The 27,672-nt window shown below is 38.1% G+C and overlaps 1 protein-coding gene across 1 annotated transcript; it reads right to left on the bottom strand.

The window, feature by feature from the left end:
• Positions 1-8,074: 8,074 nt before the first annotated feature.
• On the bottom strand, positions 8,075-27,568 carry F10 (coagulation factor X). Its single transcript, XM_083363131.1, has 8 exons — positions 27,420-27,568; positions 21,215-21,375; positions 18,308-18,332; positions 17,065-17,178; positions 15,699-15,830; positions 14,566-14,819; positions 10,696-10,813; positions 8,075-9,595 (listed from the first exon to the last, which is right to left on the bottom strand). Exons 1-8 carry the CDS (start codon positions 27,487-27,489, stop codon positions 9,021-9,023), a joined length of 1,449 nt encoding a protein of 482 aa, XP_083219257.1. The 5' UTR covers positions 27,490-27,568; the 3' UTR covers positions 8,075-9,020.
• Positions 27,569-27,672: the final 104 nt, after the last annotated feature.

Genomic DNA, 27,672 nt, shown 5'->3' on the forward strand with positions numbered 1-27,672 from the left:
GCCATGCCCACCCAGTAGGCCATACGCACTCTAGCCACGCCCACCCAGTAGGCCACACCCACCCTGGCCATACCCACCCGGCCCTCTGAGGGCAACTGCAATGCTGATGCGGCCCTCAATGAAATTGAGTTTGACACCCCTGCTCTAGTGGTTAAGGACTCTGGCTAGAAGCTGGGATGCTATACGTTTTAGTCCCGCCTTAGGCAAGAAAGCTGGCTGGGGGGCCTTGGGTCAGTCATGCTCTCTCACCACCTTGAATTATTTATAAAACATAGGAAAATATTTAACTTTTAAATATAAAAGATAAAACCTTGGAGTGGAGAAGGCATGCTTGCATTGACCTGAAGTGGTCAACAGGTGTCAGGCTTAGTTACTGTATATGGAGTGCAAAGCTAACACCCTGGTTAAGGGTTCTGCATTTGTACAGAAATGGTTACAATTCCAGAATAAGTTGTCTGAGGGTATTATAGCTGTGCCGTACCTGGATTGGAATGCCATTAAGGGGGCTTGTCTGATAAGGAAATTAACTTGTCTGTATGGGAATAATTGATTTTTGAAAATACATACAGTTTCTTCTGTGTTTTCAAAAGCCTCTCTTGCTTCTTCATATGTACACCTTTCCTCAAGGCATTCTCTTTCTAAATTCCCTTGGAGAATTTCCTCAAAAAACATAAAAGCAGCACGCCTGGATCTTCTCAGGACTTGATTTGCATCTTCTGTTTTCAGGAACACTTAAGAGAAGGACAAGGGGAAAAAATCAGATTTTTCCCCCCCAAAAAGGACCTAACCCATCCCCATCTCAGCCCAGCCTCTTAAGTATGGAAAGGATCCAAAACATCCCCATGCCTTTGTGCCCCACCGCTGGAATAGATTGAAAATATCCTTCCTTGGGAGAGACGACTGATTAGATGATGAAAGTTTATCATGAAAGGATGAGAAGGTGCATGGGAGGATTACTTATCTCATGGTTTGCATCTGCTAACATTAATATGGGAGTTCTCAAAATTCTCCTTCAACAACAGCAAAATGAATATGTTTGGTGCTGGATTAAAATGGTAAATTGGATGCGATAGCAAAAAAATTGGTCTCCACCTATGTGCTATATACACATAAAACTGAATGGGGATGGGAAGGCTCTCATTTTTGTTACTAAATATGTCTCTAAGTATGAGAAGCTAAGCCCTGCTATTTTTGTTTCAATGCTTCATATGAAAACAAATCTGCAGGCTTCATTTTCCAAGCATATCTCCCTGGAACTGGTAGAATATCTATAGCAATAGAGGAGATAAGACAGAGAAGAACAACATATTCAGTTTCCTTCCTTCCTTCTTTCTGGTAAAAAGAAAAATGCCACTTAGTTTTGCATCTGAGGCTGCTGTCTCAGTTTACCCTTAACTAGGCAGTAAGTCTGGTAGCACTCAATAGAACAATCTCTAAGTATCATGCATCGGATTGCATTTCCACTTTATTATTAAGGGGTAAATGGCATGATTCATGTCTGGATGCCAGTACTAATCTAAAGCTTCCTTCTTCTGATTTATTTTTCCCTCCTGTGCAATAACAAACATTATTCGGGGATTAACTCTTAAAGATATAGAGTAGTAAGAGGTTAGTATATACTTTCCTTGTGCTCTTGTTTCTTTTTTGAAAAGTAACAGTTAATACTACGTGAGTAAAACTTCCTACCTGTTAGGTCTACGGAGTGAGTAATAAATGCAAATAAGAAAAAGCATATTATCCATTTGCGAATTCCCATTTTGGTTCCCTAGGCGTAGTTTGCTGAATTTTGTCTGCCTAACTGTGGCCCTTTGATGAAGACACAGAATGAGCAAAGTTTAAAGTGCAACTTTGGAAGCCCATTTCAAAAAAAAAAAGGTAGCGCAATAACGCAGAGTGTCAACAACTAGAGATTTTGCTTAAAAGAAAAAGAAACCTGTGGCATTTATATTACGTTTTATCTGATGAACTAATATGTGTTTTAAAACTGCACATGTGCATAAATGTACTTCTGACTTTGATCTTCGATAAAAATACTGTATTGTAAGCCTCAATAGGTGGACAGAAGATGCAACCCAGAGCAGCTGCTCAGAGTCTTATCCATATGGAGGGACAAGCTACTAGGGATATTTTGCTAAGTGTTAAGCACAGAGACAAACGTCATCACAGGCAGAGTGTTTTCCACATTGCTCTTAGCTAGGCAAGCAGGTAACACTATGCTTATGACCACTGTGTGAATGGTGGCGAACTGTAATACTTAAAACAATTCTTATCCTAATGTCATTCACAAGGATCAATTTTACTTGTATTTATGACAAAGGCGAAAACTTTAGACTCCTAAAATGAAAGATGACTCACACCCTGGACGGTATCTCTTTACTCTCCTACCATCGGGTAGGAGATATAGGAGTATAGCCAGCCGTAACAACAGGCTGAAGAACAGCTTTTATCCATGGGCTGTTAGGCTTTTGAACAGGAAATAATTGTATAAACTTTATGCATGATTGACTTGCGAGGCCAGTGTATTGTGCAATTAGCTCTCATGGTGTAATAAGATGGAGGGTTTGTTGTCACTGTGAGTTGGAGGTGGGGGCACGAAGGGAGGCTCAGCCAATCTTAATGTATACATGGTTGTACTTTGACAATAAAGGTTCATTCATTTATCATTCATGGTATTTAGGTATAATAAACACATAATTCAGGTCCCAGTGGCACTTCTAGTTTCCAGTTTCCTCTTAAATGTCTCTTGTTCACTACCCTTTGCTGTTTCTCTTTGGAGATCTTTGTAAAGAGTTTAACAGGAATGTTTGCTGTGACCTTACAGTGTCACTTGTCTTGCAATCCTACATAAAGCTGTGAATAGGTATTATCGTGTCTTTTGACAGTAAGCAAACATACAGCTTTTTGTCCAGGTCTTCAAGAAACTCAGCACATGTGGACTGTGCACTGTTTGTTTTGTAGGGCTATAAACAGAATTTCTAACAAACCATTTGTCTGTAATGGGCAGGGATTCATAAACTGGGTCAAGACATTGGTCTACAAGATCTCTAAATACCCTAAATGATTTTTCTAACTAAAACCTTCTACTCATAGATGAATCACTCTAACTCTTCCCTCGTTTTCTTACTTTCTCTTACCTGTCTAAACTTTAACTTACTGCTCAAGAAATGGGGCAGTGTTTCCCCAAAAGAACAGATTCTCTTAGTCTAATTACTTCACAAGGGCAATGCTGACTCTAGCCTTAATAGCACAGTTGTGGCCACATTCCAGCTAAACTCTTTACAAAGATCTCCAAAGAGAAACAGCAAAGGGTAGTGAACAAGAGACATTTAAGAGGAAACTGGAAACTAGAAGTGCCACTGGGACCTGGCTAGGTTGTTGTCAGACTCATGAAATTTGGTCATAAATGCATGCACTGGTTAGAAAATATTTTTATTACTGATATATTTATGAATAGTTGCTAACCCAGATAATTGCTAAAAAGTTTATTTAATTTTTGGGATAACCACACAGTGGTTGTCCTTTAGGGTCAGCTTTGTCATTGTCCCAATTGCATGTACTCATCCCATCCACTCTAACAGAAAAGGCATGTTGTGGGTCCCATCCACAAAGAAATGTCACCTGACAGGACCCAGGAGAGGAGCCTTTTCAGTGCAGCACCCACCCTTTGGAACATCATCCCCCCAGAGGTCAGACTTATCCCACCCTTACTGCCCTTTCAGAAGAGCTTGGAAACATGGCTTTGCCATCTGTCCTGTAGATTTGATCACAAGGTGTGAAGCCTGCAAAGTGGTTACATTGTTACTGAATTAACTGCATTTTTCCACTGGATATGTTTTCATAGTTTTTACTATTTTAATGTTTTTATTTTGTTTATGGGTTTTTTATTTTGTTTTTGCATTGTTTTTGTTTGTTCGTAATCTGTCCAAAGTCACATAGGCGAGATGGGTGGTTCTATAAAATGAACAAACAGAGAAATGAAACAAGTGTCCTCTTTGGCTCTGCATATCCTGCAAAGGGAGGGCTTCTTATTATGCAGAGCATTCATGAGGCACTTTCTTTGAATCACTGAAAGAGCTACCTCTTTTTCCAAGGTCATAAAGCTGCTATCGCACTGTTCCTGCCTGCTCTTATATGCACAGCTGTTTTGCTGGGCAGCTTTTAATAACCAAGCCAAGTTCAAGGTTTTGTTTTCACATCTGAAATATAAACAGTTTGGAATAGAATATTTGACAGACCATCTTCACCAATGCAGAGAAAGTCAGTCACTAAGATGAGCACATTAGGCTATGCATGCAACAAATTGGCGTATGAAGATAATTTTGACTTTCCTTATATTAATCAATATAATCTATGGTAATTATTTCCTATTCACTTTTCTTCATCAAGTATAAGCTCAAAAATACATAAAGTAATATTTTTTTTAAAAAAAATCAGACATTCAATGTGTGAATGATTGCCAGATTAATCTTTGAACTGTCTAAACAATCAGTATAGTTAAATAAATAGTTATAGCTAAAACCTCCCCAAGTTCTGGTTAGAAAAAAGCAATTTCAATAGAGTAAACACTCAATATCTTTTCATGTTAGTTTTTAATTTAGTATTAAGATAAGGTTGTAGTGTCATAGAGACAGGAGATGGCTACATGACAACATCAGTAAGAGAATGTGATCCTAGTTAGGAATGAAAACAGGTTAGAACATGATCAGAGAAACATTTTGTGTGATGCCAAAAGTATGTTGAAAAGGGTTAGGGTGTAGATTTATTAGCCTGTTGGAAATATGCATGAAAAATCATTTTGAGTCAGCAGTGCCATGACCTACGTCATATAATTCTTCCCTTCCAAGAACTGTACAGATGTTCGGTAGTAAGATTTTGTCCCAAACTGACAGCATAATTTTGCTGATAACATTGGAAGAATGTTGGACTTTGCTACTGACTCATAGGATAGAATGTCAACAAGTGAATTTGGTGTTCAGGAGATTATAGATGAAAGAAAAACCACCCCTCCATTTTGCGAGAAGGAGAGACCTTGTCTAATATGTCTTGGACATGCAGATGAAGATTGATTTTCTTGTGTCCTTTCATCTTGCACCATTATTTCATTATTAAAGTACAGAGAAGGAAGCTTAGAAGAGCTCTGAGCTCTGCAAATACTTGCATGAAATTTTGTTGTAAATTTACCCAAGACATCTAAAAAGAAATAAACTTATTTTGCTGTCTTACAGTAAAATGGGAATATCTTTTTGCTGAGTCAGATGGCTTGCTGTAATATGCATTTTCATTTCGTTTTTAAAAGATTAAAGCTGAAAGTGGAGCACTAACATTCCCTTCTCTGATTTTTTCATACCACAACCACCTGTCAGGTAACGTGAACTGAAAATAATGACCCTGAAAATCATCTAATGAATTTCCATGGTGGGGATAACCCTGGATACATGTCTCTATGGTTCTTGGTCTAACTGCTACACTTGTAGCTTCAAAAGAGAGAACTGTATTTCATTTACTGGAAATGTAAGGGAACATTATTTTTTTGAGTCTGTGGTTAAAGTAAACACAGACTGTAATTTTCTTGTTATTCAAGAGTTTGGATTCCAGTCAATATTTATGTGCCTGTAAACTGTAATATAGGGACGCAGTGGCTCAGTGGGTTAGGACGCTGAGCTTGTTGATCAGAAGGTCGGCAGTTTGGCGGTTCGAATCCCGAGTGCCGCGTAACAGAGTGAGTGCCTGTTACTCGTCCCAGCTTCTGCCAACCTAGCAGTTCGAAAGCACGTAAAAATGCAAGTAAAAAAATAGGGACCACTACGGTGGGAAGGTAACAGCGTTCCGTGCGCCTTTGGCATCTAGTCATGCCGGCCATATGACCACGGAGACGTCCTTGGACAAGTGCTGGCTCTTTGGCTTTGAAACGGAGATGAGCACCAGCCCCTAGAGTTGGAAACGACTAGCACGCATGTGCGGGGGAAACTTTACCTTTACCTTTAAACTGTAATATGGCTTGAATTATTCAAGCTTGGGTTAGTGTGCTAGTAAACCTGGAAAGCATGTTAATCCTGCTACTTTTATGTTTTATCTGCATGAAGCCTGTTTATGTAATGGAGTAATTTCCTCCTCCTCCTCCTCCTCCTCCTCCTCCTCCTCCTCCTCCTCCTCCTCCTCCTCCTCCTCCTCCTCCTGTCCCGACATAACTCTCCACCATGATGTCAATATTCTGCTCCATCATTAAAATCAGAAATCACTTTGCCATTTAGCAGCTCAAGTCATTTTACAATAGAAAGTTGGCAAAGACTATGAATGAATGTAGAAACAGAGATGATCCAGGATTAACATTTTGAACAATTCATTGTAAAAATATCTGTTTCATAGAGAGATCTGTAAATTTTTGTGATATTCTCTATGCTACTTTAACATAACTAAACTTGAGAAGAGAAACTTCTAACTGCAGCTCTAATTACAAGAACTATGTAGGTATTTAATAGTATCTTAGACCTTCATATTCTGAAATCAGCTGGAGTAGATCAATTTCTGGATCATATTAAATTAACAGTTTGCACAGCTATGGTTGCTGCATTGATTCCTTCTATTCTTGAACTGTCTAAACTTTGTCAACTTTCTTGTACTAAAGATTAGTTCAGTTGATGTGTGCTTCACATTTAAGTCTTTCATCTCTGTTTCCACTGGGGCATCGTTGTTGGAATAAAAATATTGCTGTACTCTAAATTAAGAATTTGAGATGAACATTAAGCATCTCTTAAGAAAACCTTCCACTTTATATTTATGAACAATGGGCACATTTAGACACTTTATGATAAAATATCCTAATTGTGTACCAGAAGTATGGGATAGAGGAGAGTTTATATAGGCCCTGATTCTTTTTAGTTTTGCTTAGACTTGAGTTCATGATGCATTTAGTAAGAATGGTCTTCCATATTTTTTAATACAGTTGGATCTTTTGGGAATATTGATTTGTAATAAATATGAAAGTAGTTCCAAAGCTGAGCATTTTATTTTATTACTGCATATCGGCATATACGGTAAATAAAAGAATCATTCTTCTGGTTCTTTTAAACTCAGCCCCATATTTCATTTATCTGTATGTGCTACTTTAGCATTCCATTCTCATTGCCAGAATAAGTGGTTCTTACTATTAGTTTGCCTCTGAATACCAGTGATGTAAAAATTGCCCATCACCTTCAAAATGAATATCTGATGAAAGTATGGTGAACATATGGAAAAGGATTGGATAATAAAGTCACAGTACTGGTTTTATTACTTTATATATTTATATTGTTCATATAGGTATATTATACTGGTTGTGTGAACTTGCTACAGTTTAATATAGGATAAATGAACATGGAAAACCTACTAACCAGTAGCAGAGGAATATATAAACTTTGTGTAAATACGTGGAATGATTCTTGTTGGACACTAGCTATGAAAACAATGAGGTTGAATGATTCTTAATTTTTTAAAACTAATGCCTGCTACATTAGTTCAATGGAGAAGTACACATGCAATATTGTTTGCTTTCTTTTGAAAGAATAGACAATATAAGAGTTGCATAATATTGTCTTCCTCTAACAGGGCTCTTCCAATAAATATTTTAGTTTAATTATTAGATATTTGAGAACTCTGTGTTCATGTCCTCTGTCAGCTAATATGTTTCTATGGTTTCAAAATTTAACACTTTTATGCTTACTGAGCTTTTAAATATTCTTCCTCTCTTGCCTTAGGAGCGTTAATTGTTGTAGCTGTCAGTCATTGACAAGGGATTTCATTTCAAACCTTTACTAGGGCCTATTGTGCTGCTCCCTTTGCTGCTGAGCACAAACATACAAATGATTAGTTATATTGGAAGCTCATAACTAGATTCAGTGTACATTATTTTTCTTTGCTGATGTGTCAAAATATTAAGTTAATTGTATTAAACTAAGATTCATGGTACAAAACCAGAAGATAATGCACTGAAGTTTTCACCAAGAGAAAGATAATTTGTAAATGTGAAGCTTACACTCTATTTTAATCTCCCAAAAATCTTCTGATGTCTAGAAAATATACCAGTTCACTTCACAGGTAGATAAAACTCTCAAATAGCTTTAATTTGATATATATCACAAATCTCAAAAAGTCTTTTAACTTTCAATTAAACATATTTTCATAACACCCTCCCACAATGCTTGTGATACAATAAATAAAACTCTCAAATAGCTTTAATTTTATATATATCACAAATCTGAAAAGCCTTTTAACTTTTCAATTAAACATATTTTCATAAAGCCCCCCACAATGCTTGTGATACAATAAAAAAGTTAAAAAGCATATCAAATATATCACTTTTATCTTGTTCCTATAAGAGACTTAACCCAGTTAGTAATCAGATCAGTCAGATCCTGTCACTGGAAATTCTGTTTACACAAAATAGCACAAAATATGAGTGTGTGAGTGTAATTAACATTTGGGAAATAAAGAATCTCTGTTCACTTCCTTCAAGAAATTTCTGATATCCCATGAAATGTTAGATTAGGAGAGCAAGATTTTATGATATCCCCAAACACTCCTCCATTGAAGTGGCAGGCAACAGTACTGAAGGCCTGGCCTCTCTTCTGTTTGGGGTAAATTAAATTGAAAAACAATTAAGCTGATTACCCAGATGGACACTACTCAGATTAACTCAACTGGTCTCAAGGGAACTGGAGGTTGTATTATAAAGGGACCCAATATTGCTGCTGAGTTTCTACTTGAAGAATTATTGTTACCTTTATAAATCTTTTTTTAAAGGTTGTAATAGACACACAAGAGGTGAGAGCTAAAATGACATAGTCTACTCATTCTGGCACTCTATGTGCCAAAAGAGGGTTGACACCGGAGGAAAAAGACCTCCATAAATTAAAAAGCTACATGACTTTAATGTTATATTTAAAAAATAGAAATATGTCTGAAGAGTTCAAACCAAATGAATATACTAAATGTAATCTAACCCAATGCATTATCTCTGCATGAAATAAGCCATTGAATGAATTTTAGGGCTGAGCAGTGCTTGACTCTGTTCTTGGTAGCTTTTGACGCATTATTCTTTTTATCCAAGGGATGAATTTGGACACTTTTGTGTAAACACCATATTTGCCTTTCTGTGCACACCCTTCCCCCCAGCTGATAATCCCAGTAACAAAGTAGGTATCACTGTATGCAGTGATGTGGGGGCCCCCACTGTCTCCCTGGCATGCATCTTGAGGCAGAGTATGATAGCCAGCACAGAACATATTTTCAGTAATTGGGAAATTGCTGGAAAGCTTGCAGGCATGCCTATCCACATAAGGAAGCTTAACAACTTTAAGTGTGTTGGAGGTTCGTCCTCTTTCTTGAGTACGCCCAAATCCACTAACAATGCCTACATCTTGTTTCATTAGGACTTGGTTGGCAAAATCAGCAGTAGGAAGGCAGGCAGGAATCACATTTTCAGAGAACCGGATAGGAGTCTTCAACTGGATGAGGGCTATATCATAGTCGTAGGTGGCCAGAACAAATTTTTGATGCACATATATTTTATCCACAGCGAGAAGACGTCCAGTTTTTTTTCTTGATATGTCCACTTCCCCTGTGGAAGACCAACTTAATAAAATTATGGTGTGATACAACATAGCTATCCAGCTTTCTGATAATCAGAGAAATATTTTTAGATTGAAAAAAAAGTTATAAAATATATCTATCCAAGAAACATATCTAATCAGAACTTTATATCATTGTTATAACTATAAGGCTACTTTTGTCTTATTTTGTCCCTGTGCAATTAATTTATGTTAAAGCAATGCTTGAATGTGTTTCTTACATAGGAAAAGCAATACCAGACCATAGGACAAAAATATAAATAGGCATGGTAAACTTCCATATTTTTTTTTTTAAAAATACTATGAAAAAAAACAGAAGGGGAGAATTGTGTAGAGCATTTCCATTTTTGCTGAGCAAAATACTGAGTCAAAATACATGATTTACAAAGCACAGTTGGCAGCATCTGTAACAGATTGTGGCAATGCCAAAATGCAAAGCACATGACATCAAAGCATCACACCAATGCCATAACATATTTATACTGGGACATCTGATGCAAGCTGAAGTATTTCATCATCTATATTGCTTGTCCATTACCCATCTTCACTTCTCCTTTCCCCCCCTTCCTCTGTGAATCCTTGTGACCACAATACTGGGGTTACACAACATTCGCAGCCGAAACCAAACAAATTCTATTACAGCTTAGTCCAGTATTTTCCAACCTTGGCAGCTTTAAGATGGGTGGAGCATGCTGGCTGGGCAATTCTGGGAGTTGAAGTCCACGCATCTTAAAGCCGCCAAGGTTGAGGAACATTGGCTTAGAATGTGTAAGAATCCAGTGTTGTGTGACATGAATAGAGTTAGCACTGTGAAAACAGCATACAGGCTACATGTCCTGCATCCTTAAACATAAAATGTCAAACATGTGGCCATAGTAGAGAGTGAAGAATGTCATTAAATGCCATTGCCATTAATGTTAGTATAGCAAAGAGATTGTACTCTGATTCTGTCTGACTTGAGACATATTAGTAACGAAAATTATGTATGTAATTAAAGCTGCAATTTTAGGCATACTAATTTGGAATTACATCAGAAAACACAGATGCTGTTGGCTTGCACTATAGATATTTTTAAAGATAAAATACCCACCTACAACAACTTTAATGTGCTTGGTTTGGTTCATACAGTGGGCTGCAGTAAGCACATACATGGGACTCAAAATTGTTCCTCCACAAAACCCATCTCCTTGATCATTTATCAGAAGTGCCTAAAAATAGAAGTCATAAAGTTATATGAATAAAGCTATCCAGGATCACCTTATACAGATGATAGGTGGCATAAACATTTAATAAATAAAATAAAATAATTAATTAAATACAGTAGTCATTATTCTTGGAATATTGATTTCATAACAGATGGCCAGGAACATCTTCAAGGAGATTCAAAAAAGGCAGCTGAGAGTATAGAATTTAAAATCTCATGCCTTTTTATCTATGTCATATAACAAATATTAAAAAATAGGTGGAAATTTCATTGTACAATCACAGCCACACAGCCATACAGCCACACAGCCACACACAGCCCCACAGCCCCCCCCACACTCACTCTCATTAGCTTCTCATGAAGAGAATGGTTTTGGCCATGCTAAAAGATTCACTTGGTCTTCAGAAGAAGGGGTTTGCACATAATAATAATAATAATAATAATAATAATAATAATAATAATAATAATAATAATAATAATAATAATAATAATAATAATAATTTTATTTATATACCGCCCTTCTCCCGAAGGACTCAGGGCGGTGAACAGGGCAAATGTATAAAATACAAAAATACAAAAGTTAAAAGGAATTAAACATAATGCCCAAGCTAAAAACAATAAATACAAATATTAAGAACAATAAAAAACCCAACCCATCCCCCATCAGGCCAAGCCGGCTTGTTCAAATAAATGCGTTTTCAGATCGCGTTGGAAGGAGCGGAGGTCGGCGCCATCCGGAGCTCAACCGGCAACCGATTCCATATGTACAGTAAAAGGACATTTATTCCTGAAACTAAATCATATATATTATACTTTTCTATTATACTTGTGTGTATAATTTGAAAAGTTTATTTTTTGAAAAATTTATTTAAAAAAATGAAATTAATTATGGTACTAAGTTACAGGATCATAGCCTCATTTGATTACTAAATTTCATGGCTGCTGTATTGCTGCTAATAAATGGTTGATTGAGCATCAAGGTCAAATCCTAAATATTAACAGAAATGTATTTGAGCAAAATTAAGATATTTTGGATAAATGAACATGTATAAACTGGGAAAATAATTGGCAAATCTTCCTTTCATTTTCTTTTTCTTCTTTATTTCTTGTGCTTTCTTGCATCTCTTTTGCCAGCTCCTTCTCAAATTATCTCCATACTTTTTACTTGCGAGGCCGCTGTGTTGTGCAATTAGCTCACATGGTGTAATAAGATGGAGGGTTTGTTGTCACTGTGAGTTGGGGGTGGGGGCACAAAGGGAGGCTCAGCCAATCTCAATGTATACATGGTTGTACTTTGACAATAAAGGTTCATTCATTCATTCATTCAATTATCTCCATATTTTTACGGCCACATCTGCAGCCATAAATCTTTACCAAAAAAAAATATCTCCCCTTAGCTGACAAAACATCCCCATCAAGTATTCATTACTGTGCAGGTAGGAGAGAGGAAGGATACAACTGTTGTGACTCAGGGCCAGCCTGTGGGTCCGACAGCCGGCTCTGATGTATCGGAGGACTCAGATGTGGGGGAGGAGGGAAACGAACCGGCTGATGATGATTTGGAGGCTTTGCAGAGTCCTCAGCCGGGGACCTCTTCTCAGCTGCGTGAGCCCGAGAGTGCGGAGGAAGATGACCCACAGCTGGCCCTGTTCAAGGACGCCCGACGCAGGAGGCAGTCGAGCAGGAACAAACAAAGAAAGGCTGTGAGACTCCTCGGGAGGAGGCACAGGGAGACCACGCCCTGAGCTCTCTATAAAAGGAGTGTTTGGGGAGGGGCTGGTTGCTGAAAGCAACTTTTCCGCTTGAGAAGACAAGCTCTAGTGTTTTTGTTAACTGCGTAATTAAATCTTGGCAGAAGCCTTTTAGCCTTGGACGCTCTCCAGTCTCTTCTTTTGAATAGGGGTTTGTTAGAAGAGGGCTGGTTCAGAACAACAACCAACAAGAGAGGTTTAATCCCAATCTCCAATAGCGATCCCATTAGGCTTTAGTTTTTAAAAAGTCCATCATTTTAAAACTAAATTGCCATATTGGAGGAGAAAAAAGAACTCTTGGATCAGATGGAAAAAGAACCATTGACTTTCAGTTTCACCTCCACTTTCTGATTTATACGATAAACTATAGTGATCTGTAGATCATGCAATTCCTTCAGACAGCGGTCCCCAACCTTTTTGGCCCCAGGGACCAGTTTTATGGAAGACAGTTTTTCCAGGACGAGGTGTTGGTGGATGGTTTCATATGCAACATAGATTCTGTGCATGTGCAGATGAAGTTTTGTTTGCTCACCCGCTGCTCACCTCCAGCTGTGTGGCCCGGTTCCTAACAGAGTGGGATTGGGGACCGCTGCCTTTAGAGTTAGATTTTTTTACTCTACTTGAAGCAGGGTGAGGTATTTACATTATAGGTAGTCCTCAACTTACAACATTTCATTTAGTGACCATTCAAAGTTACAACGGCACTGAAAAAAGCAACTTATGACCATTTTTCACATGACCATTGAAGCATCCCCATGTCACGTGATCAAAATTCAGATGCTTGGCAACTAGTTCATATTCATGACAGTCGCAGTGTCCCGGAATCATGCGATCACCTTTTGCAACATTCTGACCAGCAAAGTCAATGGGGAAGCCAGATTCACTTAACAACATTTTGACTAATTTAACAACTACAGTGATTCACATAACAACTGGGGCAAGGAAAGTTGTAAAAAGGGACAAACTCACTTAACAAATGTTTCACTTAACAACAGAAATGGGCTCAATTGTGGTCATAAGTCGAGGACTACCTCTATATCACAACATTGATTCTTAAATATATGTAGGCCTGTATACTTAAATGCACACATGGCTATGACTTTTTCCATATAGAGGTTATGAAAATGAAGGGTTCTGTAACTGGAACAAAAATAAATTGTTTAGCCTAACTATCGCTATCTCGTTTCTGTAGTCAGTGTTTGCATCAGGGAAAAATTTCATGCAAGCATGGGAAACATGTACATGGATGGGATGTACTGAAGGAGGGAATAAGGGAGTGTACAGGAATGATTGATGTCTTCTTTATAATGTAATGACTCTGTTGTCTGATTTTCATTGGCTAATAAATTTTATAAAGCAATGCTACTAACTTTCTAAGGCAGGGGTGTCAAACTCAATTTCATTGAGGGCCGCATCAGCATTGCGGTTGCCCTCAGGGGGCCGGGTGGGTGTGGCCAGGGTGTGCGTGGCCTACTGGGTGGGCGTGGCTAGAGTGCATATGGCCTACTGGGTGGGCATGGCCAGCTCTACATCGTTCGCATCAAGGGTGCCCATGGGGGCCTGGGCAGGAGTGGGACAGATCTGAGGGTCTCTGGCAGAAGGAGGGTCTCTGGGCCAGGGCCAAGGCAGTGGGGGCCGTTCCCTCACTGTTTCCAGGATGGATTCGGGGGCCACATGAAACCACTTTGTGGGCCAGATCCGGCCCCTGGGCCTTGTGTTTGACATGTCTGTTCTAAGGTGTGGCACTTCTGAATGCAACACTGAACACTGGTTCAGATTGTGTTCCCACCCAGTAATTATTTCAATCGAAAATAAAGTGATGTATCTTTAAGAAGCTTCCACTTGAGTTTTCATGATTAGATTTTTTTATGACTTCTCAAGTTTTGCCAAGGGCCAGTGACCTTACAAAATAATTGGAAATTAAAAGTAATGTATGTTTCATTGTTTCAACAAATTTGGGATGCAAATCAGTCAGTATTCTGACATACACATTGAACTCATTTACCTGCCATGGACATTCACCCGGTTTGCAGTCTGTTCCATTAACGACTCTCACTCTACGGCCCGAATCATCAGATTTATTGGGCGAGGTTGCATTCTTGGACTGCACATTAGGAACCATGATAGAGAGGTTTGTAGGAGATTCAACAAAATTAGCTTCATCAATCACATCGTAGGCCTCAGAGAAATCTGTTTGAGCAGGCAGACTTGCTTCCCTTTTGTCCCTTGCTTTTTTAATTCTACCACATGAAAAGTCACCTGAAAAACATAATGAGAATTTCAAATTAAATGATGCCGCTGCAATAGAACATGAAGTCAAGAAACAAGAATACAAAAAAGGATAGCTTTACATTTAAATAATCTCATTCTGAGTGAGAAAACTATTAACAAATTAGATAACTGCCATCTCTGTTCTTTTAATAAAGGATATTTGTTGCTGAAAACTACATTTTTGGAATGCTGATTAATTAATAATAATATAGTAATAATAATTTCTATTAAAGTAATATTTAGATAGCCTTAGTCGTCAATGGACAGAGATAAATTGTGTCAGTAAAATTACACCAGAATCAGATTTGAAAGTCTATCAGGATGCAGAAAAAAGCAGTTTTTTTTAATTTTAATTCCATTTATATCCCGCCCTTCTCCGAAGACTCAGGGCGGCTTACAAGCTTAGCAGTAGCCTTCATTCTATGTATATGCCTGCTTATTAGGGCTTTCACACACACCCCAAGCGACATTATTACAAAGTCAGCTTAATTGCCCCCAACAATCTGGGTCCTCATTTTACCTACCTCGGAAGGATGGAAGGCTGAGTCAACCTTGAGCCTGGTGGGATGCGAACCTGCACTAATTGCAGGCAGCTGGTGTTACTTAAGGAGGCATTAGCCCACTGCGCCACCAAGGCTCTTTGCAGTAGATAGAGCTCTGTTACTTTCTTGCCATATAAAATACTGCCTTTCTCCTTTATAATAAAATAATATATTATATAATACAACCAAACTCAAACTAAGTTTTTTTTAATGCTCTGACTTTTAAATTACAACAGCCCAATAGGAATAACACAGCAGTCTTTTCTGATATGAAAAAAACAAAATAAAATGTTATAATTTTTTAACTGGATAAACACAGTCATACCTCCAGCAACACAAGATTGCCCATCATCTCCCAAAATGTAACCTTCAGCACAAGAACACTGAATATCATTCTGATCAAGTTTGCAGAAGTGCCAACAGTCACCATTGTTCAATCTGCAGGACTTATGTATGACTATGTAAAAAAAATAATAAGCAGACAAAGCATTAGCAGATAACAAACATCTTTTTATATAAAGATAAAATTTTGACAGCCGTAGCCAATTTTCTTGGCGCAGTAATCCTATGTTGCTTGCTTATAAAATTGGTTGCAGAAGCAGAAGTGATGCTGGCAGGACTCTGACCTCATCTCTCTTCTCTGGAGATAGACCTTGTCCTCCATTATTGATGGGGCAAACTGAAGAAAACTATAAGCCTCATTTATTTATCCACAAAATAAAGGAAATCTATCAGCTAAACCTGGAGTTCTATTTGGGGGGGGGGAGAAGGGGGGAGTTAGTTGTACGTGGCTCCATCTTCATATTGGGACACAAGTGCTCTCATCCAGCCTGAGTAAGATTCAGCCCATTTTGGTAAATGTCCTTTAAACTAGAAAATGTGAGTTAGGGTAACAAAGTACCAAATTTTAGGTATTAATGCAAAAAAACCCACCTATTTCAGATACACATTAATTAAATATGAACTAACAATGACTGATCAGAAAAGGAATCTTGAAATACAATGACCAAATAGTTTTAAAAGAGAAGTAGACAAATTAAAGCTACTGCTCTTTTTCACAGTATACCAGCTGTACATCAATAAGAGAAGAGGATGTTAGTTACAAGACATAGTGTTTGACCTGATCCACCCAGGTGCTTTTTATATTCTAATATCTCTGAACTGATTGTCCATATACTTAGGAACATCCTTTTCCATTACTTCTACCAAGAATATTCAAGTTCACCTACAAAAGCCATTAACTTCCCATAAACTAAATTTGGGCCATATATGTTTTTCTTGGAGGGCAGTTAAACCCTTGGAAAACTGTGTTTATTTTATTTTATTGCTATGACCCCTATGATGCTTCAGTCTAAGTGACTATCAGTTCTCATAAGATTTCACTGAAGTCTCTGAAGACTTAGGGGAAAAAAATCTCACACATTTTCAAATCTTGGCAAGGAGGGGGCGGGAGGAAGAAGTGTGGCCACATGACTCTGATAAAAGATAATATTTGTAGCTCAGGATTGAAATAAGGGATTCTTGGTGCTCTCTGAGCTTGGCTGTTTTGATGTTTCATTACACAGTGAAACTGATGATGTTACGTGCTATGAGTGATGAAATGTCAAAACAAGCAAGCCAGAGAGCACCAAGGACCCCACACGACTCTGCTCTTGCCCTTAGGTCTTTTGACTAGCTCCAGTTCAACTTACTATATTCACAGTTTTTTCCTTGATAGCCAGCCAAGCATGTACAGGTATAGCGACCAATGCCGTCTTTGCACATCCCACCATAATGACAGGGGTTTGATAAACACTGATCCCCGTCTAGCATGAAAAAAAAGAAGTTAAAATCCAAAATATAGAAATACTGTATTTACATATTCAGAACAAAAATCCAAATTACTGTTACATTGTTTCCTAGAAAAGAAGTTCAAATGCAGTACCAAGAATGGAATTTTTAAGATGTCCCTAATGACTACTACTTATACTGACCATTGGATCAATCAAGTTTACCAAATGAACACACTGCACAGAAGAAGAGTTTAGCTGCAAATTACCAAGAAAGCTTTCTCATAATATATATAGCAAATCTAAGCCAGTTTAACATATGGAATTACATTACTTCAGTCTTCTATAGGAAAATAAAACTGGTTCTCTGGACAGATGGATGCAGTTTGACCAAATCATATAGTGTACTTTATTAGAATACATAAAACTAGCCTTAGAATATAATAGAACACATTCCCCCAAAATAATTATTGATCATTGAAGTTCTCCCTAGATGACTTGATTTGAATAGGATATTAATAACCCCATATATTATGGATATGTATCATCTTTGAAATGCCCAGTATATGGATAGCAATAAATACCTAATAACCTTAGAATAACTATAACTTTTCTAAGCTTTGAAGAGCTTAAGAATCTGAATTATTTAAAAATAGGGATCAAGCAGTCAACTATCCTAGATATACAGTACAGTACTCTTAATTTTAATCAAAAGTAATATATTTATAAGGGACGCGGTGGCTCAGTGGGTTAGGACGCTGAGCTTGTCGATCAGAAGGTCGGCAGTTTGGCGGGTCGAATCCCGAGTGCCGCGTAGCAGAGTGAGTGCCTGTTACTCGTCCCAGCTTCTGCCAACCTAGCAGTTCGAAAGCACGTAAAAATGCAAGTAGAAAAATAGGGACCACTACAGTGGGAAGGTAACAGCGTTCCGTGTGCCTTTGGCGTCTAGTCATGCCGGCCACATGACCACGGAGACGTTCTCGGACAAGCGCTGGCTCTTCGGCTTTGAAACGGAGATGAGCACCGGCCCCTAGAGTCGGAAACGACTAGCACGCATGTGCGGGGGAACCTTTACCTTTTAATATATTTATTTCATCAAATACACTGAACATATTTAACTATTATTTAGGAAAAATGCTTGGAGAAAAAGCAGACGATCTCTTACCTACATAAATATTCCAGAAGTTCTCCTGATTAGAAAAAAAATACATACATATGCACATTAGAGTTTAGCAGTGTCAAATAAAATTTACATAGCTAGAGAATGAAACAAAAATAATTTAAGAAGAATCTCATGTAACATTTCAGTGAGCAGCAATTAAGTACTAATGCTAATATATTACAATATATCATAAATAGTTTTTCTCTCTCAGCTGCATTTCCCCTTTAAAATTATTTCTATACTATATTTTAAAAACTGTTATCTTTTTCTATTCTCTTGGTGCAAATATGAACAGTCCTTTATTGAAAAGAATGATCAAGAATTTACACATCTTGATCTATTTATGAGCTTGTTGCCTTTTAAGTAATGGATTAAACTGTAGTTGTTTAGACAAACATTCCAATATTTTGGATTATTAGTGAATTTTATTTTTATTTTATTTTTTGCAGGATTTTAAGCATGGTTAATCACCTGATTAATATAAAATATAAGAAGTGGATGAGAAATGTAGCAAGATAATAAATTAATACAAATCTAGCAAAAGCCAGTATGGGAAGAACCCTACAATGTTCTGATATTAGTGGTGGCAATATGGAATAGTTTATATAGCACCACTACCATTGTAGTACGAGGGCAATTCGGAAATAAACCTTGGTTTGATCATGTGCGAGAAATAGGCGGGAATAGTGATGCCCGTCCTATGGCACCATACACAGTAGTTCAGTAGGCAACAAGAAGTGGAAGGAGAAGATTGTGTTGCAGATGACCCCAAGATGGATGAACTGATGTGCACAATGAGGCAAGATGTGGCCATCCATAACAAGCATCAGGACATGGGGACTTCCAGTGTGGTGTTGGTTCACAATAATGCTTGCCCGCATACCACTAGACGCACCCAAGAACTTTTGAAGCAGTTCCATTGGGATGTTTTTGATCACACCCTCTATAGCCCAGATTTGGCGCCAAGCGACTACCACCTCTTCAGGAACACGAAACAGTGGCTTGCGTCTCACTGCTTCAATGATGACAATGCACTTCACAATGCTGTTACAGGGTGGCTTCATTCCCAGATGGGAGATTTTTTTTTGCAGAAGGAATTTCAAACCTTGTAAGACGTTATGATAAGTGCCTCAATTTGAATGGCGATTATGTCAAAAAATAATGTAATGTTGTATTTTCTAATGTGTATAAAAAAAGTTCTGTATCTGTGAGTGTCTGTCATTGATAACCAAATGGAGGTTTATTTCCAAATTGCCCTCGTACAAACATATAAATTACTTCTTACAAAATATCTGTTGATTTGGTATCTCTGAGTTTTTCATTTCTGCAAATTTGTCAAGTCTGGTTTCTCAAGAATTGATCCAATATTTTTTATTCAAAAAAAATATAAAATTATACTGCCAACTCTTCATCAATTCTCTTTTTCCACTTTTTACAACTGAACTTACCAAATATAGCACTGAACTCCTTTCAAAAGTTCAGCTTATCAAGATATTTTTTAAGTGTCTGAAATAAAACGTGAATGCATTTTCGTGCACAACCTTTTAAATATATGTATTTGTAGCTCAGATCAATATTGTACTGTCTGAAAATCCTCTAGTAAATATCCTAAGGGTGCTACCATACATTTACAAAATGTATTGTAAAATCTTTATATTTCCCTGCCTTCCCATAGTAGCCTTCCCCAAATAGATGCAGATAACTGGCACTGATAATAATGCTGGCGATGAAATAAACTGTAGTCCAGTGCATTGGAAAAATTACTTCACAATATGCTTCTTGGTTATATCATAGCTGCTTGAAAATTTAAAACTATTTAAAACTTAAAGCCTGCTGTATAAAAGGGTAAAATGCTGCAAATATCAAGGCACATGACAGGATTTTGCTTCACATTCTTCCCTTTACAATCTCTACTGCAGTGTTTCTCAACCCTAGCAACTTTAAGATGAGTGGACTTCAACTCCCAGAATTCCTTAGCCAGTAGAAGCACTGCATTAGAGCAGAAGTGGGGAACTATGGCCCCTTTATGACTTGTGGACTTCAACTCCCAGATTCTTGAGCCAGCATGGCTGGCTCAGGAATTCTGGGAGTTGAAGTCCACAAGTCATAAAATGGCTATAGTTCTCCACCTCTGCTCTAAAGATTCCTTCCACTGGTCTTGATCTCTGGATCATCTGTAGTTTTATTTTTGTCACCTTGTAGCTTGTTGATCAGAGGATAGAGATTGGTAAGAACAGAAAAATGAAGAAAGAACCAGTTGTTTCTACTTAAGCGCTAGACAAATGCAAGACAAAAACAGGACATACTATAGCCACCACAGTTCCTTCTCACTCATTTCTGAAAACCTCCCTTCCTATCTTCTGATACTCCATCCTCCATAGGGTGACTTCCTCTGTTTCTTTGGCAATGTGAAGGCTCTCTTGTGCTGAGATTGATACTTTAGTGTAAGAATGATCTTGGTCAGAGGTCCCCAGGGGACCAGGGACCAGTTCCATGGAGAAAGATTTTCCCACACACCGGACAATACATTGTTTTGTGTGCTGCCTGCATCCCCTGTATGGGGCTTTGCTTATGTGGCCCGGTTTCTGGTATGCTGCAGCCCGGCACTGGTCCGTGGACCTGGGGTTGGGGAGCCCTGATCTGGGTGACACACAGCTTTGTTGGATGCTCAGAGTGTGGGATGAGGTATATATGGGTAGAGATATACAGTCAAGAGCATGGAGCAGCCAAAAGCAAAAGAAAGAACCACAGAAAAAATGATCTGGTAAAATATTCCATGATGAAGACATACATCAAACCCATTTCATGCCATCTGATTTTGATTCTGAAGGCCTCACAGAAATAAGAGGCATAGAAACACACATGCACCAAAAGAGCACATAGAGAAAGCAGTCAAAAATACACACTTACAGTTTTCTCTTGATCTTCAAATGCCTCCCTGGCTTCTTCTTTTGAGCATCTCTCCTCAATGCACTCCCTTTCAATGTTTCCAGATTTAAATTCCTCAAACACCGAATTAGCTCGTTTTATTCTCTGCAAAAATCTATTTGCCACTTTGCTTTGTAAGAATACTAAAGAAGAGCAAAACAAAGATCATATGGATATGTACTGTCTATTTCTCCTGCCCCCCCAAGCCAAGAAATAATATTCTGTATAATTATATTTAGGGAAAATGCTATGAGAAATTATGGTCCTGAGTTTTAAAAATCATTATTTCTGACACGGGAAGGATTTTTATGTGAGTGTGAATATGTGAAATGTGCAAGAGAGGAATAATGAGTTATTAGAGTGGCAACTATGGGGAACCTTTCATGATCACAGAGTTTTATCAGGCATGACCACAGGTAAGCTGAATAGAAATAGCCTGCTATGGACATACAGAGCAACACACACCATATTTATTTTACTGTAATGAGATTCATAAGTTTTCCCATAAACTTTTTCAACCACTGAATTCCACAATATGGGATTACAAGAGGCCCCAAAGTATATTTGGAGAACTTGCAGACATCAGAGAGCTGAGCTTTAGAGCCAAAATGCTCCGTTTAGGCTGCAGTACATATTCTACATAATGGCTCATTCAGAAGTAAACTTGCAATCTGGGTCTAGAGTATCCCCTACTTCCCTTTCCACCTCAGAAACCTATTTTTTCTTTCCAAAAACAATCTGCCACCATCCATGTTCGTTTCAGAGCAGAATTCAGTATTTTCTTTATTAGAGACCCTTTATTTTCAATTCTTTTACAACCTATCGCATTTAAAAATTTTTTTAAAAAAACCCTATATCTCCTTATTTATATTTTATAGTTTTTATTGTTTTACTTGTTCCTGTTCTGTTTTGAGAATGAATTGCCAACCCTTGATTGTTTCTTCTGTTACTTATTTGTACAACATAATCTATAACCATTCAATTAATCTTCATAGTCTTTTTTTTAATGCTGATACTCTGCAACTTTCTATCTGTCACTGCCTCCCTTTCTCCTTTTTACCTTGATTTGTTTTTCAGTGATATGAAAACTTCACAGCAACACTTTTCTCAGTTTCCCATCCTTCTTGTTAATATTTAATATAGAGAGATGGGCTTGGACTCTATGGCTACTAGACCTTGATACAATCACTTTAACCTGTGACTAAAGTTAATTTTCTTCCGAGTGAAGTTGACCCCATTGGTTCTTTTTTTTTTTGTTGTTAGCTGCAAAGTTGTGTCTGACTCATCCCGACCCCATGGACAATGTTCCTCCAGGCCTTACTGTCCTCTACCATCGTCTGGAGTCCATTTAAGCTCACGCCTACTGCTTCAGGGACTCCATCCAGCCACCTCATTCTGTCATCCCCTTCTTCCCTTGCCCTCAATCTTTCCCAGCATTAGGCTCTTCTCCAGGGAGTCCTACCTTCTCATTAGGTGGCCAAAGTATTTGAGTTTCAACTTCAGGATCTGGCCTTCTAAAGAGCAGTCAGGGTTGATCTCCTCTAGGAGTGACCGGTTTGATCGCCTTGCAGTCCAAGGGACTTGCAGGAGTCTTTTCCAGCACTATAGTTCAAAGGCCTCAATTCTTTGGCACTCAGCCTTTCTTAAGGTCCAACTTTCATAGCCATACATTGAAACTGGGAAGACCATAGCCTTGACTATATGCACTTTTGTTGGCAGGGTGATGTCTCTGTTTTTTAGTGTGCTGTCTAGATTTGCCATAGCTTTCCTCCCCAGGAGCAAGGGTCTTTTAATTTCTTGGCTGCAGTCCCCATCTGCAGTGATCTTGGAGCCCAGTAAAACAAAATCTGTCACTACCTCCATTTCTTCCCCATCTATTTGCCAGGAATTGAGAGGGCCGGATGCCATGATCTTGGTTTTCTTAATGTTAGGTTTCAACCCAACTTTTGCACTCTCCTTCTCTACCTGCAACAAGAGGCTCTTTAGTTCCTCTTTACTTTCTGCCATTATAGTGGTATCATCTGCATATCTTAGCTTGATATTTCTCCCGGCAATCTTAATTTCAACTTTTGATTCATCTAGCTCTGCATATAAGTTAAATAGGCAGGGTGACAGAATACAGCCTTGCCGGACTCCTTTCCCAATTTTGAACCAATCAGTGGTTTCCTGTCCAGTTCTCACTGTTACTTCTTGGCCCGCATATAGGTTTCTCAAGAGACAAATGAGATGATCTGGTACTCTCATCTCTTTAAGAACTCATTGGTTCTTAGAGGCTACTTTAAGTCATTCTGGGTTTTTTAAAAGTTACTGGCAATCTACAACTTTTTAGAAAGTTCTGACCAACAAGTTTTGACCCATCACCCATCATCCACATTACTTATTCAGTTCTGGTGTCTCATAGTTTTTCATTTAATTCTTACATGAATCTTTGTTCTTATGCTTTTTTGGATCCTAAATTTCATGTCTCAAACAATGAGCCAATCTTGTACCACACCAGCCATTCCTTTAATTTCTTATAGAAAGTAAATAATTTCACATAGACTTTTTATTTCTGCAGTCCTGAAAACTGCTAACTCCCTGAAAATTTCTTTCCCTAAATTTGGCCAATCATATACATGTATTCTGAATTGCTGGAATATTCTTAGATTTCTCTTTTTGTATGTATTCTTAACCTGCTACAGGCTGACTCTTGGCTTCTGTGCTCCACGCATTGAAACTGAAATTCCAAGTTGTTTCCATACTACAGTACCAGATCTAAACGTCTCTCACTTTGATCTTTCTTGACCTTTCTGCCACCTTTGATAAAAATGCTCCAGTCTCTAGCTTATCTGGTTTTCCCCTTATCAAACAATCATTTTCTGATGTCGAAAGCTAATACTATCTGCTTCTTAGTTCCTACAACAGAAGTTCTCTTTTTTTCGTCTATTGCAATAAATTTTCCAGTCTTTTGCCTCTCTGTATGTTCAATATCAATTGACCCTAACTGACCAAATTTATTTATTTATAGAATTTGTTAAAATTACCCAGAAGGTTTGGGTAGCTTACAGTATAAGAAATATATATATACATATTAAAAACACCAGAAAAACAATTCTCCAGATGAAAACAACATTACTCAACAAGCAGGAAAGATTCAAGAGTGGCTCCACAGACACCCCAAAACTAGGTCTAGGAAGAGGCCCAAGTCTTAAGAACCTTCCAGAACTCTAAGAGAGTGAGTGCTTTGTGTCTCTGGGGGCTGTGAAGAGAAAGCATGCTTCTTCAGTTCTAGAAAATGACATTTAATTAAAGGGCACCGCTATTTGGTTTATTTTAAACATTCACTAAGCACCTTTTTTTAAAATCCCATTTATATCCCGCCCTTCTCCGAAGACTCAGGGCGGCTTACAATCTAAGCACAAATCAATGTGCTTAGCAAAAGCCTACATTCAAATAGGAATTAAACAGAACCCAAAGCAATTAAAATGCCTGAGAAAATGTAAAGGTTTGGTTTTGTAAGAAAAAGAGAGAATAGTACCAGTGTACATAACTGCAAAAAGGGACGCGGTGGCTCAGTGGGTTAGGACGCTGAGCTTGTCGATCAGAAGGTCGGCAGTTTGGCAGGTCAAATCCTGAGTGCCACATAACATAGTGAGCGCCTGTTACTCGTCCCAGCTTCTGCCAACCTAGCAGTTCGAAAGCATGTAAAAATGCAAGCAGAAAAATAGGGACCACTACGGTGGGAAGGTAACAGCGTTCCGTCTAGTTATGCCGGCCACATGACCATGGAGAAGTCCTCGGACAAGTGCTGGCTCTTGGGCTTTGAAACAGAGATGAGCACTGGCCCCTAGAGTTGGAAATGACTAGTATGCATGTGCGGGGGAAACCTTTACCTTTACATAACTGCAACATTGAGGATCACAGAATAGACTTTCTTTCCCTTACTAATAAGGGAAAGATAATAATATGATAAGCATCTGCATTCCAAAAAACAGGAACAGCAGAATGTCTCTTGGAGTTTTTCAAGTGCAGCAGCTCTATCTTATTTGGATTCAGTTACAACGCATTATCCCTCATTCTAGCTAGTCATTGGTTCAAGCATGGGAGCCATAGTATTTCTTGGAGAGGTCATAGAGAAATAGATCTGCACTTCAAGGATACCTTGCTCTAAATTTCCTGGTGAATTTCTTCAGTGTTTTCATGTACCACAGGAGATAGAATACAGCCCAGAGGGATACCACAATATTGCTGCACTTGAAAAACTCCAAGAGACACAGACTAAACATAACCAGAGAGTCAGGAATCGAGCCACTGAAACTGTTGTCATAACAGGCAATACAAAAAGACATTATGCTTGACTCAGTAATAAAATACCGGAAGTTCAAGAAGAACCAACAACCATAACTCCCTCTATCCATGCTAAAAGATTATCCATCAGGCTAATCAAGACAGCCTCAACCCCAATAATCTGTAATAACGCTAATTTGAAACGGGTTGAGATAATCTACTTGTCAGCCCTTTGAGGTAACCCAGACAAGAAGTACCAACCATAAGTATCGGCATTACTTTAATTGTAAGATTACAGTAATGAATCATGCAAATCTGAAAGTAACTCCCTCCTACCTTTTACTTTCCTGAAAATGAGGAGGTTCAATAACTGTCTACCTCTGGTGGATAATTGCCTTATTTAAATGGGGTGGAATATTTCTATACTCAAAGAGGCATTTATGAAAGCATCTCTAATTACATCCTGGACTGATGTTACAAGCCAAATATCTAGAGGACAAGTGCTGGAACTTTCCATAGAAGACACATGCCCCTCTCTGCATATTGTCATCACAGGGAATGCTGGGCATATCTCTTTGAACTTCTAAAGGAAGGCATGATATAAATCTAAGAAATATTTAAATACAAAAAATAAGTTGCTATTTGAATAAAATTCTTTATTAGAAAATTTGGAGGGAGGGGCCAGGACTGCTACAAGGCTGGAAAAAAATAATAATTTCCCCACACCAACCTCAGTGAGGTTCTGTTACATTCAGTGTATTGAATGATCATTGTTCACAAAAATCTTTGGAAGTGTCTAGAAGTACATTACAAATAGGTTAAAGGTTTTCCATGTCAAGTGTTCCTCTGTCCTCCTAACTTGTGAAATGTAAGGAAATCTTTTTCTCTCCAGGCACTTCTTTCATATTTCACAGCGGCCATTCTTGCATTTTTGACTTTTCAAAGGTTATCTTCATTTGTCATTGTACACTTTTTAATTCTATTTTTTTAATATAGTTACCTGCTGATGATGGGAACTATTACATACAATCATTGTGGAGTATATGTGATTTCCTAATTCTTCTGAGTGGACATAATTGCAATGTGAAGGTACTTAAACTCAGCCTTCTCTATTCATCTCCTGCCTCCCACACTTGAAACAGGAGATATTTCTGCAGTCTCAGAAATAGAATAAATTGCACTGTTGTTTTCATCTTTAATAGGAAATGAAATTACACAACTCATGCACAGAAGACAGCAGATATATGAGTATTTCAGCATGAAGACTTCCTCTAACCTAATCCTTAGGTTAGAGGGCATTCTCTGTGGGCACTCCTGTCCTTTGGAATGATTTACCGGTGGAACTTCGGACCGCCCCCGATCTGCGTTCATTTCACTGGGACCTGAAAACCTGGTTTTTTGATCTATCAGGCCTGGACTGAAGGGGTTTTAGCTTTTAATATTGTTTTAATTGTTGGGCTTAATTAATTTAATCTATTTTAATTTTATACTATTTTATATTGTATTTTATGCTGCCCTGTAAACCGCCCTGAGTCCTTCAGGAATAGGGCGGTATAAAAATTTAAATAAATAAATAAATAAATAAATAAATAAATAAATAAATAAATAAATTTGTGGCTGCACAAAAAAATGATTAGTACTTCTTCAAAATATATTAAACCAATTACAGAAAGAGAAAAGTTGTAAGGGGAGAGCCGTATGTATGACTGCACTAACTCAAAAGTCTGGTAGCACCTTTTCAGACTAACATATTATATTAAAAAGCATAAGCTTTCAAGAGGTTCATCAGGTTCACGGAGAAGCTTAACTGATGTGGGGTTTAAACTGAGATAGAGGAAAGGGTGAGAAAGACCATGCGACCGTGCAAATGTGAGATAAATTATAAGGAGGAGAGAAAGAAATCCAACAAAGAGCTTCTTACCATTACTTTCAGCCTTTGGGAGACTCCACAGAAAAGTGAGGATCAGACAGAGGAGCAGCTGAGGAGCCATGGTGCCTATCGGTGGAAAAGAGCACTTTGTTCTCTTTCAGGGCTGGCTACGAACAAGGTTCAAGCAAGCAGGCTTCCTGTTGTTCTGCTCCAGCCCTTATCATGTCCTCCAAAGCCTGTTTGTGTTTAGATATGGATTCTTCAGATCATTGTGCTGACTAATTCAAAATTCGGGTCTTTGCCA

The sequence above is a fragment of the Vipera ursinii genome (genome assembly GCF_947247035.1).
Source record: "Vipera ursinii genome assembly, chromosome: 4".
Taxonomy (NCBI): Eukaryota; Metazoa; Chordata; class Lepidosauria; order Squamata; family Viperidae; genus Vipera; species Vipera ursinii.

Excerpts from the sequence above, each read along its gene's own strand:
- F10 (XM_083363131.1), bottom strand. The coding sequence starts at position 27,489 with ATGGCTCCTCAGCTGCTCCTCTGTCTGATCCTCACTTTTCTGTGGAGT. Across the intron at positions 21,376-27,419 it reads CCCAAAGGCTGAAAGTAATG|TATTCTTACAAAGCAAAGTG; the intron begins GTAAGAAGCTCT and ends GCTCTTCTTTAG. Across the intron at positions 10,814-14,565 it reads CGGGTGAATGTCCATGGCAG|GCACTTCTGATAAATGATCA; the intron begins GTAAATGAGTTC and ends TTCTATTTTTAG.